The sequence below is a fragment of the Pogonomyrmex barbatus genome, unplaced genomic scaffold (genome assembly GCF_055798465.1).
Source record: "Pogonomyrmex barbatus isolate J1 unplaced genomic scaffold, ASM5579846v1 scaffold8, whole genome shotgun sequence".
Lineage (NCBI taxonomy): Eukaryota > Metazoa > Arthropoda > Insecta > Hymenoptera > Formicidae > Pogonomyrmex > Pogonomyrmex barbatus.
In genome coordinates, this window is record NW_028297182.1 from 9,028,069 (window position 1) to 9,040,675 (window position 12,607).

General features: G+C 37.4%; 3 protein-coding genes across 6 annotated transcripts; 1 reads left to right on the plus strand and 2 right to left on the minus strand.

The window, feature by feature from the left end:
• Positions 1-20: 20 nt before the first annotated feature.
• Positions 21-5,277, minus strand: LOC105427016 (DDB1- and CUL4-associated factor 5). 4 transcript variants are annotated; one of them, XM_011638534.3, is made up of 7 exons: positions 4,905-5,277; positions 4,202-4,382; positions 3,861-4,124; positions 3,528-3,748; positions 2,408-2,625; positions 2,047-2,314; positions 21-1,713 (listed from the first exon to the last, which is right to left on the minus strand). In XM_011638534.3, the coding sequence occupies exons 1-7, from the start codon at positions 5,275-5,277 to the stop codon at positions 773-775; spliced, it is 2,466 nt and encodes an 821-aa protein (XP_011636836.2). In that variant the 3' UTR covers positions 21-772. The 4 variants fall into 4 exon arrangements, with proteins under 4 accessions (XP_011636836.2, XP_025074041.2, XP_025074042.2 ...); XM_025218256.2 differs by having other exon boundaries at positions 4,781-5,264; XM_025218257.2 differs by having other exon boundaries at positions 4,778-5,264.
• Positions 5,278-6,278: 1,001 nt separating this feature from the next.
• LOC105427019 (cancer-related nucleoside-triphosphatase homolog) lies at positions 6,279-7,852 on the plus strand. Its single transcript, XM_011638539.3, has 4 exons — positions 6,279-6,420; positions 7,051-7,222; positions 7,328-7,433; positions 7,513-7,852. The coding sequence occupies exons 1-4, from the start codon at positions 6,366-6,368 to the stop codon at positions 7,765-7,767; spliced, it is 588 nt and encodes a 195-aa protein (XP_011636841.2). The 5' UTR covers positions 6,279-6,365; the 3' UTR covers positions 7,768-7,852.
• Positions 7,832-11,654, minus strand: PpD3 (protein phosphatase D3). The gene is made up of 9 exons (XM_011638538.3): positions 11,278-11,654; positions 10,495-10,881; positions 9,927-10,213; positions 9,705-9,810; positions 9,476-9,618; positions 8,927-9,234; positions 8,753-8,834; positions 8,574-8,648; positions 7,832-8,441 (listed from the first exon to the last, which is right to left on the minus strand). The coding sequence occupies exons 1-8, from the start codon at positions 11,375-11,377 to the stop codon at positions 8,589-8,591; spliced, it is 1,473 nt and encodes a 490-aa protein (XP_011636840.2). The 5' UTR covers positions 11,378-11,654; the 3' UTR covers positions 7,832-8,441; positions 8,574-8,588.
• Between the last annotated feature and the right edge of the window lie 953 nt (positions 11,655-12,607).

Below are 12,607 nucleotides of genomic sequence, written 5' to 3' on the forward strand. Positions count from 1 at the left end.
AATAAATCTCTCACGCAAGATTTGTTACATTTTTGTTTTTTCTTTTCGTTTATTCGTAATCGGTTAATAAAGATGTATATAAATGCAAGATTAAATAATGTAATATAGTTACAATAATTCTTCAAAGTTCAACACATAGGAAAAAAATGTATACCAATTTATTACTTTTAATTACTTTCCAACGCACAAACCATGTCAATGGTACACATTAGCCGAGTTGCCGCAAATATTTGAAGTTAATGCGGATGTGTTAATTCGCGTCTACAGTACGGTTTCCGTTTCGCCGCAATTCTGTCTCGATTATATGCGATTTACACGATCAGATCAGCAAAACATCCACCTCACAATAATGGATTGACTGTCTGAGAATTATCAAGCAAAGACAGTCGCAATGGCATTACGCGGGACAATAGATATAGGGTTGGTACCAAACAACATTACAATTTCCGCCTATCTAAACAATGACTCGAGTTACAAAACGTCGCGAAAAAATTGGCAATATATTAGGATTTTAATGAAAATTTTTAAAAATTGCAAGAAGGAAAGCACAATTACATTTAGAAAGATGGGATCAAAGACAGATGGTAAGATCTAAAAAAGATGATTTTAAAAAAAGAAATCAATCGCATCGCTCACGCGTGATCAACTTAGTGTTATAAAAATATACTTCAAGGAATCACAGATTACATTATGTACAAATGGAAAGGGAATGGGAGATCGGAGTAGAGCACGTTGGGGAGGGCAGGGATTTCGATGAGTAAAACGTGAGCGCTTAATCGGAAGAATCACTCGTGGTCGAAATTGCTTGAGACTGAGCCGTAGACCGATTACGATAGCTCCTCCTCGCCAACTCCTCTACCTTTTTCCGGAAACACTCTAAACGTTTCAGTTTTTGCTCATCTGAACTATCGTCCACGCCTCTATTGTTTCGCTCCTTACGTGTTCGTTCGCTATTCTTCCCCTCTGTGGATGAGATACCCGATTTGATACCGCTGTCAGGTGTACAAGGAACTTGAAGTGATTTGCTGCTTGGCGTCGACGGTCCATCTTCACGACAGTTACTAATATCCTTACTAGTGTTACCGTTCACACAATTTCTCGAGCTAGTTTTCTCCTCTTCCTCCGAGTCGTCATCGAGCTTCTGTCGTTTACTTTGGCTCTTACCAGAACTATCGTGTCGAGAACTGTTTTTGCACTTTCGATGCTTACGTTTGTGCGTCTTCACGGACGTATCCGAATCAGTTTTAGAATGTTTTCGTTTACTGATAGCGACAATGTCTTCATAAACACAGCTGCTGCTGCTGCTGCTGTAACTCGAACTCTTATCATCTTTCTCGATGGCGCTGGCGACGTATCGCGATCTTCGGAAGATCACCCCGGAACTAGTACTGGGTTGAGCTGCGTCAACTGGTCGTTCGTCGTCACTGTCTGAATCACTATTGACTTTTAACACAGTGCACTTTCGTCTAGCGGATAGTCTTCTTCTGCCGGAAAGTCTGGTATGTTTTCTTTTAACACTCTTCGACTTCGATTTCGATTTGGATCTACGTCTCGTGTGAGTGTTGTCTCCCTCACTAGCGGAATCCGAGGCAGATCGCTCCATCGCGGCCATTCGCATGAGTTTCTCTCTGCGATTTGCGATAAGCCGAGTTATACGATTTGGCGATTCTAATGGTCTTTCAGGAGCTACACCACCTTCTGATGCTGTGGTATCTATGATGAAGAGAATAACGATATATTACATTATTCTACTGAATCTGGAAAAAATAATAATTGAAATCATACAGAAATTAGAGTGAAAAATTAAGCAGAGCTACGTATAAAAATTATCTTTTGCAATAATAATTTTATAATATTTATGCATTGTAAAGTAAAAATATGAAATATGCCTACAATTACCAAACTGTTCAAGCAAGAAAAATAGAATTAATAAAATTTTCCTGCTATCCGATTTTATAACGATAATCATATTTCGTAGCTTAATATTTTTCACTTTATATATAAATCTTATGTGGTTTTCTAATAATAAGGAATTATCTTTTATACCATCGCCTTCTGTCGCGCTGTATGGCTCGCCCGTTGCCGGATTTATTTCAGAATCGCTGGGCGTATGTGGCGTTGGCACATCCTCGGAACTCCAGCCTTCGATCTCACGCTGTACGAGAGAATCAAAAAAGGCCATCATTCGCGGGTCTTCCTTAGTTGATTGGTGACTATAATCATGCGTCATGAACTGTCCGCTACGTAAAACCAGTCCTATATATTCATCATGTGTAAATACCCGACGCTGTCTTTCGCGTTTACCGGCGTCTCTCTGAAACAAAACAAAAATAAATAAACATGACAAACAACGCCAAATTGTAATCGTAGTTTGTAAAGAATTATTACATTATAAATAACAAACAACCTTTAATCCTCCTAAACATCCGGTTCCAAGCGGAAACGGGCTCCAGATCTTGATAATCTTCTCAACGCCAGACGATGCAAAGATGCAGCTTGCTTGATTGTATCGAACTTGATTAACAATCGATCTATGACCACGTAATACCATATGAGCAGATTCTACCCAAGCCTTGCCTTCCATGGGAGGAATTTTCCACATGTACAAATTAAAATCATCTGAACCTACAAATTTAATACATAAAATATATATATTTATTGCTGGTTATGATTTCTATTCATGATTGTATGATAAAAATATCTGAACATTCGAAATGTCTTTCTTGGACATGCAGAACAAAAAAATTAAACTTTACAGAGTGACATTTTAGTACACAAAAATTTTTAATATATTTAGGATGAATAAATAACTTAAATTCAATTTCACTGCTTTATTTATCAACTAATAATAAATATTTGATGCAATTATTTTTTTAATTGTATCATCTTTTATTTTTATCGCCAGCTTGAATCTTCTTTTAAATCTTCGCATATAGCATACATCTTATAGCAAATCGTATATGTTTTAAAGTATATTTATAGTTTCAAATTCGTTTTGAATTTCAAATGTTCAGAAATGTTTATGCTATTAGAGTTCAACAACTATAAATAGTTGAGTGAAAAGTTGAGCACTTTAAAATTATTCAAAAAATTTAGAATCAAATATCACAGAATAGTGTGCCACGTGTGAAGATTTTGAAATAAGCCAGTTGTAGAAGTAAAAAAATGATAAATTATACGAAATAAAAAGTCAAAAAAAGTTAATTAAGTATAAATAAGAAAATCAAGAATTGAAAGAGAAGCTCACAATCATACAGACTAATATTTCTACTAATATTTCTGCTAATATTTCTACTAATAGATTAATTTTATTCTTGGTTTAAATTATTATCTTTTTTTAATTTTTAAAACCAAGAATGATAAAAAATAAATTAAATTATGAAATTAAAATCAAAGGGCATTGATAGAAATGATATGACATCACCACTGTCACAAATAATAAACTCATTAATTTTTCGTTTCCTACAAGAATATATTGAAATTTCTTTGAATTAGAATGTATTTATGTTATCATATACATCACTTACCAGAAAGAACATATTCGTCGTTCTCGCCGGCGAAACAGCACGATTTCATAGTGCAGCTATTATAATATCCTGGGTGATCGAATTCACATAAATATGTGGGAGACTCGACTGCGTAAAGAACTGGTGGTAGTCTTCTTCGTAAGGCCAGCAATCGATTGCCCATCGAATTAAATCTGACATTCATGCAACTTTGTTGCGGGCTTCCATAACACAATACAGGCCTGTGGATAAAGGTATGACAATTAACTATTTGAAATCGCTATATTATTACTATGTTTCCAACAAAAGTGTGTTACACAATGATTTTATCGGACCGCATATTTATTCACTTACTCCAATGGTTTCCGTATGTCCCACATACTAACACCTTCTTTAGCATTGGCAGTAGCGAGCATTCTGGGGTCGGCGGGATTAAACATGACAGAGTGGAAGGCGCTTTTGTATTGTGCCAAAGTTTCCATAGCGCTGTTGCTACGTATATCGTAAATGAGAACTCTTCCATCGTCACAGGCGCTAGCAAAGACATCGTCATTGTGCGGATGAATAGATAGCCCGTAGACAGGCTTTTCATGCAAGAAGATGTTGAGAGATTCGCCCCTGCAATATCAAAGCAATATCAAAGATTACGTCTCTTAAAACTACAAGTATCATATTATCAGGAAGAAGTGCTTTACGTTCGCAAATCGTGGACTATGACTTGATCGTCGTTCCCTGCGGAGAATATCTTAGTCTTGCTGCTATCATAACCAAGGCAAAATATATTGCTAACATGTTGCGATTTCATCACAGTGGGCTTGCCCATGCCCTGTATCGCCTGTTCCACTCTCCATAACAAAACTCTTCTATCATCACCGCCTGCAAAAATAGAACATTACACGCAATTCGTACGCATGATTAAATCTATTATTAGATATATATTTCTAAATCTATTATTAGATATATATTCTAGAAAAATTTTAAAAATAGTCGTATTGTTTTATGGATATATGTATACTCTTATTTTGAAGGAAAAAAAACAAAAATTTTTTTCAATATGAGGATCGATATTTTGATTAAAATCATTAAATTCATTCGACATTGACTGTGTAATAAAGAACGCAAAAAAGATATAATAAATATTGTAAAATTCATCGAAAAATCAGAGTTGATCAAAATCTAGTTGGAACATTTGTAAGCTTCTAAACACAAATAAATGTAATAATAATAATAATAATAGTAAAAAAGTTTTTTGTATTTGACATTGAATTAACCACCAAGACGGTGTCGTTCCAAGTCCTGATGCGAATTACGTGACGATCGAAGTGGACGAAAACGTGAGTTATGGCAGTCCTCGTCTCTTTCCGAGTGTGCGGCGAAAATCGTGCCGTTGGAACTCACCGGAAACGAGCAGATCCCCCTGATTGGAAAACTCGATCGCGTTAACACATCCGTAGTGAGACAGCAGATCCTTCCTGTAGAGGTTCTCGGAGTTCTCGAATCTGGCATTAACCAGAGTACGGCAATAGTCGACTTTGTCGTCGATCTGTCGCGCAAGCACATACGACAGCGCGCTGCACTCGGACGGATGGGCGACCGCGGCGTCGACGCCATCCCCACACGTCTGCCGCAGCCGTCGACGACGTCGCCGGAGGCTGCCGGCGCGGAATCGAACGCGGCCGTCCGCCTCCTCGTCGGAGGCTGGCGGTGGACGATCCTCCTTTCGGCACTGGTCGCTGCGCGACGACGACGCCGTCGTCGCCGTTGTCGGCATCCTCGTCGTGGTGGTGGTGATTGTGGTGATGGTGGTGGTGGTGGTGATGGTAGTGGTGACGGTGGTCGTCGTCGTTGTCGTCGACGCCGTCACCGCAGACTCTCCTCCCGTCGTCGCTTCGACCTCCTCCACTCGCGGGTGAACCCCACGCGTTTTACTATTCTCCCCGTGCCCGATGCGCGTGGGTGGACGAGCACGAGCGTCGCCTAGAGCGACCAGCGAAAGAGCCGAGCTCTCCCCTTCGCGCAGCACCGGATCGGCGCAGATCGAGCAAGATCGAGATCACGTCGCGATCGCCGCGCTTCCTCCGCCTTCTCCTTCTCCACCTCTTTGTCGTCGCTTTCCTCCTCTCCTCTTCCTTTTCCTCCTCCGCCTCTTTCACCACCTCCGCCTTCTTCGTCTCCTCCCTCGCTGTTTACCTCACGCCAATGGGTCTATACCGGTCTTAAGCTACGGCAGAGACCCACGTCGCCAGCGAATCGTCTACTCGTCTATGATCCACGTTGTCCCGAAATCCCACATGAGACAGTTGCGCGAGAGCGAAAGGTTCCGTATGATACGGGGCGACGGGTCGCGGGGGATCGTGGATCCGTTCCGAACGCCACGACGCACGGTTCGGTGTATACACACACGCTCGGCCGAACGTTTCAACCTTTACCGGAAGTTTCACTACTACACCGTCACGATCGCCGCCACCACTATCACCGCCGCGCCAATCCGTATTCCGAACGGCCAACCGTCTGTCTCCTCCCGTCGCTGTTCGTCCAGCCCGATCAGCTGATCGCTACTCGATCCTCCCTCCCCCGCGGGGTCGCATCTACCGTTCCAACGCTTGTCCGGCGCTGCTGCCGCTGCTGTTGTTGTTGTTGCTGTTACTGCTGCTACCGTCACCAGTTGTAATAGCGTCGCAAAAACGCCGCAACCTGAACGCCGCGTGCAGCCGCATCCTCGCGTCACAAACGCCGCCTAAATTCATGATCGTCGAAACGCACCAAGAGACTATCGACGACGTTCGCCCGCGACAGTGGAAATTATCTGTCACATTCGTTTCCCTACGAGAGATTCGGAAGTAAACAGTGACGAGAATCATGGAAGCTGGCGGCGCGTCACGGCCTTTGCACGTACTACTCACGGGTCCACCAGGTTAGGAGAGGGGGGAGGGATTCGAATGAAATGCAAAGCGCTGATCTCATAATGAAAATATTAATTAAAAGTTGACTCATTTTTATATCTCCTATGTGTACCTGCACACGCCCTACTGCACACAATCGACTACACACACGCATATTGCGTACGCACATGCACAGGATATGTTCCTATTTCAAGAAAAATTGTCTTTATGCACTTTACATAAAATTCCAGAAATTAATTCTTTATATTTTATAATTATTTTCTAAATTTTTTTTTAGGTATGATTAATGTATATTATGTTATTAACTAAAATCCAACGTGTTGTCTTTGTTGTCAATACTCGAGTTAATACTCAGATATTTTAAATATCACTCGAATATTTAGCGAGATTTCCTATTTGGAAAATAATGTAAAGTTTGTAAATTGATACACATTTTCTTTTTTCGTGCAGAAATTAGAATAAAATAACATCTTTTTACATAGATTATTAAGTATTCTCTGTTATTATCTCGTGATTTCTAATAATAAATACAAACACATAGTGAGACAACATATATAACAACTTTCCAAGAGAGAGACAAAAACTGTTTCTTTTGTATTAATATTGAAAAACTAATTGCTAGTAGAGAAAAAATGTTATAGGCATAGGTAAAACTACGGTGTGCAAAAAGATTGCGTCAATATTAGAAAAAAGAGGTAGCAGATTTGATGGATTTTACACGGAAGAAGTACGAGATCGAAGCGGCTCTAGGATCGGCTTTGACATCGTGGGAGTGAAAGATCCCGAAAAAAGATTATCCTTGGCACGGTTAAAGTGCGTTTTTGCTTAATAACATTACATCACGATAATAGCAATAGTAACATAACGACATGTAACTAAACGCATATTGTTTTATATTTAATCTCTTTTTACGGATAGAAATTTAACAGAGGCTCAAAAAGCTTTCAAGTATCAAGTAGGGAACTATCGCGTTTTCCTGGATAATTTCGAAGTTATAGCACTCCCAATATTGGATTTAGACACCGTAAGAATAATGATTTATCTCAAAATGAATTTTTAATCGTTGTCATGACTCAATAATATTAATAATGTCGTCATTGCAGGATATATTGCTTGTCGATGAAATCGGCAAAATGGAATTATTTAGCGAAAACTTCAAGAAGAAAGTAACGGATATATTTTTCGATTCTTCCAAGAAAGCTTTCGTGATTGGAACTATCCCACAAATACACAAAGTACCGCAACAACACGCGGTATTGTTTAAGAAATTACACGCAGACGAGAGAATTAAAATACTGAATGTAACTCATGGAAATCGAAACAATTTACCAGAGAAGATTACTCATTATTTTTCGTAACTTTATAACGCTTAACGCATTCATTATGTATTATTATCTCATTATCCGCTTAAAATAAAATCAATTTATATATGTACATCATAAACATCATTTATTATTAACAAAAAACAAAATGTTAGATCAAAGAAATCCCTCCAATCACAATAGATTTGTAAAAAAATTGTCACAAATAACGTGACAATAGTGATCGGCTGGAAATTGTTCTACATAATTATGCTAGTTTTTGCATATGCATTTATGTATTCTCTCATAATAATTACTATATTTTATTGACATTCCACCAGTTGATCGCTAAAGAATCAATTTAAAGTATAAGATTCAGCGCTTCGTATAAATAATAGATTATAAAGTTAAAACCTCATAGAACTATCTCCGAGATGAAAATGCTTTTACTTTTTTTTTATGTCCACGCGCAAGTAGGTATCTTTAACGAGCAAGATGGTCGTGTAGATTGAGGGTACAAAATAGAAACGTTCTCTTCGCGCCATTTTATTACAAACGAACACAAATCACTAGTGTTTGTGTGATGAGCTGTATTTTCTTATCATAGATAAGAAAAATTTGATAGATTTGTTTGCCTGTCGTAAAAATAAGCAAACTTTTCTCACTCTTTTGTACCCATCAATATTATACATTCTCATGTACTTTATAATACAGGGAATCGTCGCAATCTCCTAGAAAGAATATAATAATTATTGTTGCGGGGGACCTAAGTCTCTTATCTTCTCTATTTCAGTATCAAATATATTATGCACACTTTGATTGGACTACTTATATTTTAGTTATTATTCACTTTGCAATAATACCTAGAAGATGTTCCACTAGCACATGAACTTTAGTAAGGAATTGGCATAAGCCATCGGTCTTACATTTGGATGAGGCTGTAACATCAAAATAGATGTATGTTTGTATATAGCAAATGAAATATGACAAAAACAAACAATTCATTTAAATTACAAGTATAATCTGCAAATAAAGTACATACCATTGCTTCATACGACGTGAAATAAGGTTTCATATCACTGCCATTAAGTGTGATAAAGGCACCTCGGTTACCCATGGTATCGCTGAGATTCAATAAAATATTATATTATAAAAGTCATATTGTAATGTAAATATAATGAATTAGTATAGTGCATTAATATTGTATTTAATGTACCAATAATTTGGAGCGGAGAATACTGTGATACACTTCCCATCATGTCCTACTTCGTATCCCTCGTTCTTGACTTCGTGACTTCTCACAATATAGTCGAGAGAATTTATCCTAAGGAAATTCTGCGTGACGTCAGGTCCAAATTGAACGCCCACCCCTCTCTTGCTAGGTGCTCGGCCCATTTGCGGTTGTGGATCCGACCATAACAGTTCACACATCAATCCCTCATCGGGTGGTTGTCGGTTTCTGTCAATTTCTCTGATTTCTTGTAGCGTCACATCATCCCGCGAAAACAATCCTCCGTGCATCACCTGATAACCGATATACAAAATCAATACGAAAATTATATATAAATAACACGAAATGATATATTACTCTTTATGAAAACGGACAACTCATAATTGATAGATCCGAGTTTGAGCCTGATCTGATTCTCATTCTATATATTTCTCAATTTATAAAAAAATTAATTGGAAATAAAAGTAATAAATTCATTCATAACATTTATATAATATCTACATGCAAATTGAACATGAAAAAAATAATACTTACAAGTACTCTATGATTAAGACAATGTGCAAGAGGGAGCCAATTATAGACTTCTGTAAACAAATCTGCCATTTGTTCAGAATATTTGGCTTTTACTTCACCATCAAATCCATACATTTGGTTCATGGTGGCAGATTCATGATTTCCTAAACATAATAGAAATATACAAATTGTGAATATGTAAACTCGAATTTCAGAATGTCAAGAAAAAGAAAAAGAAACAATTACATACCTCTCGACATAAAGAAGTGATTTGGATATAATAATTTAAAACCAAATAAAGTAAATATGCATTCTACTGAGAATGAACCTCTATCTACAAAATCTCCATTGAATAACTATATGCAACTGTTAAAAGAAATATATCCATGAATAATTTGGATCTAATGAACATTTATATAATGTTAATATTATAGAAATTGCATTTCATCTATCTAGTCTTTATAAAGGATACATATGGATTAGTCTCTGATGGTAATCCGTTCAACTTAAATATATTAAGCAGGTCATAATATTGGCCGTGTATATCACCGCAGATAGTGAATTTTTTTTCTTCTGGTATTGTAATATCTACTAAACTAGGTTGTGCCATAAACCATGATTTAACATCCAACAGAATTTTGTAAGCATATTTACGATGCAATTTATTTTGATTTCTATACCACTCTAATAAATCTTTCATGAATTCCAAGGTAACATTTCCATCAACCAATTTAGGCCCTGTATACTCATCTTCAATAGCTGAAAAAGAATGAATTCAAACATATTATTTTTATTTATGCACATTTTGTTTTATGCAACATTTCGTCATGTTTCAATATATAAAAATAAAATATCCAAAGATAATATTTTACTATATTGAATTAAAAATATAGTACAATGAAGAGAAAAGTAAATTATAATTTATTATTACCGTAGACATTGTATAAGTTAACAAGATTTAAGTAATTGAGTAATTATATCTACCATAAAAATATATTACAGTAAATTATATTCTAAAATTCAATATATAATAAACTTACCCATATCTTCCAAATTAATAATATCAGCAATATTTTTCTTGTCCTCAACAGAGATTGCCTTATTAAATCTTGATATTGTAACCATCTTAGAACATTCCAAGTACCTGTCTTTTGCATCCTTATCATTGGGCCTCGCTTTCCTAACAGTCATATAATCTGTAAGAGCCAGTTTAAATTTGCCGAGGGACATATAAGCAGCGGCTCTGCGATAATAACCCTTGACATAATTCCTATCTAATTCGATGGCCCTGGACGCATCCGTCAATGCATAACCAAAGCATTCTGTTTTCAGGTAGGCAATACTCCTGTTACCATAGTACACGGCTACTGATGGATTTAAGTCTATGGCTTTGGTATATAGTTCAATAGCTTTGTCATATACTTGATCTGAAAAGAAAAAGACAGCAATAGTGAGACATACAAAGAGACAGGAATCCCATTCTTTTCTCGCTTCTTTGGTTCCGGCATGGGAGAGGAGGGGAGAGAGAGGGAGAGAACCGAGAGGAATTTCTTTTCCGGAAGTATCCGCCGAAAGGAACAATGAAAAATATCGAAGTAAAATTAATGTTTTATAGAATGTCTCGAATGCTATTCGAAAAAAGTCACCTTCAATGCTTTCTTTTACGTTTACCCGACGCGGTGATACTGTTCACGCGATTCGATCCTCAACGAGATCATAGAAGGGTTGGGGGTTAACTTGGGGCACACGTGACTATGCGAAACGTTACAGTACAACCGGCCGATCTCCCGCGGCTCCCACAACCTTCGCACGTACGTACGTACTCTTAAAATACTCGTTCGCCTCCTCCTTGTATAATTCCGCCCTGGCCGCGTCCTCCGGCGTCACCGGCGGTGCCGACGCGACGTCCCCTTTATCGCTCATCCTCGTCGATTTCTTTCTTTCTTTCTTTCCTTTCCTTCCGTGCGCGTACGCGCCGAGAGAGAACCTCGTTACGGGTGAACCCTGGCAGCGGCGAATCGACAGGGAAGTCGAAGTTACTTCGAGTCACGCGATCGCAACGTGTGTCAACGAGAGATCGCGCATCGAAGCGCAGCCGATCGCGTTCCTCTCTCGTCGCATAAGAGAGTGTGCGCCTCTCGCAACCGCGACCGCACGCACCGCCACCGTAAACGTCGTGAAGTATGTCCCGGTATGGCTCCCTTCCGGCCGGCGTCTCGATTAATCGAACCGCTATCGATCGTTCCTCACGCGCGCGATTAGTTTCCGCAGTAATCCCATCGATATTATGCCCATCGATATTTTAGATCCCAAACACGCAATAAACAAAAATAAGGAGCTAAATATAGAGTTAGGAATGGAGAAAGTTATATTATGAACTCCTGTATGTTCAAATTTAATTTTCCATTCCCGATTTCTTGAAAAATAATATATAATTATATCTACCTAAAGATATCACGAATATTCTTCATCATTAATATAACGTTATTCACTTAGCTCTCGATACGTCTTAAGATAGACGTCGTAAGATCTGAAATATTTTATCGTACACAAGTTCAACCATTTTTTTTTTGCCAAATAAGTAATCCTAATGATTAAATTTAGAATGCGATTCTTCATATTCTTAAAAAAAAGTAATTAAAACAGTTTTGAATTCTCGATCTTATATTTCTTTTTTGATTACATATGCAAGCCTAATTTGCACACATTTAAACAAATTAATTTTTATCATCAATATATCTATATTTATCTTATATATCAATATAAATATGTTGATTTATTTTGACGCCCGATAACCAATCGTTTTCAGTGTAGAACAATGCAAACTATGTCTTGTTGTTTTCGAGATTGTAGTTTGGCGGCTCCAATGCATTGTAGTACTTTAGATTTTTCTTATGATCGTAATCATACTTACAAAACCTGTTAGAATTAATTTCTTGAGTATAATGTACGAATGTTTTGATTGAAATTTCGGTTGGAAAATGTTCAAAAATTACTGGTATCAAACTGTAGGAAACAGATATGAAATTGATTATTTAAAAATTTATACAAAATAATAAGGATCAAAATGTTGATAAAAGATATATTTTCATTGCAATACTCATAAAATACTTACAGTATTAAATTGCTCATTATCAAAGCCAATAATCAAAA

Coding starts and splice junctions, on each gene's coding strand:
- LOC105427019 (XM_011638539.3), top strand. CDS start 6,366: ATGGAAGCTGGCGGCGCGTCACGGCCTTTGCACGTACTACTCACGGGT. Junction 7,223..7,327: donor TTATCCTTGGCACGGTTAAA/GTGCGTTTTTGC, acceptor TTTTACGGATAG/AAATTTAACAGAGGCTCAAA. Junction 7,434..7,512: donor CAATATTGGATTTAGACACC/GTAAGAATAATG, acceptor TCGTCATTGCAG/GATATATTGCTTGTCGATGA.
- LOC105427016 (XM_011638534.3), bottom strand. CDS start 5,277: ATGCCGACAACGGCGACGACGGCGTCGTCGTCGCGCAGCGACCAGTGC. Junction 4,383..4,904: donor GGGGGATCTGCTCGTTTCCG/GTGAGTTCCAAC, acceptor CTATTTTTGCAG/GCGGTGATGATAGAAGAGTT. Junction 3,749..3,860: donor GACATACGGAAACCATTGGA/GTAAGTGAATAA, acceptor CTTTATCCACAG/GCCTGTATTGTGTTATGGAA.
- PpD3 (XM_011638538.3), bottom strand. CDS start 11,377: ATGAGCGATAAAGGGGACGTCGCGTCGGCACCGCCGGTGACGCCGGAG. Junction 10,214..10,494: donor TATTAATTTGGAAGATATGG/GTAAGTTTATTA, acceptor ATTCTTTTTCAG/CTATTGAAGATGAGTATACA. Junction 9,811..9,926: donor CATCAGAGACTAATCCATAT/GTATCCTTTATA, acceptor AGTTGCATATAG/TTATTCAATGGAGATTTTGT.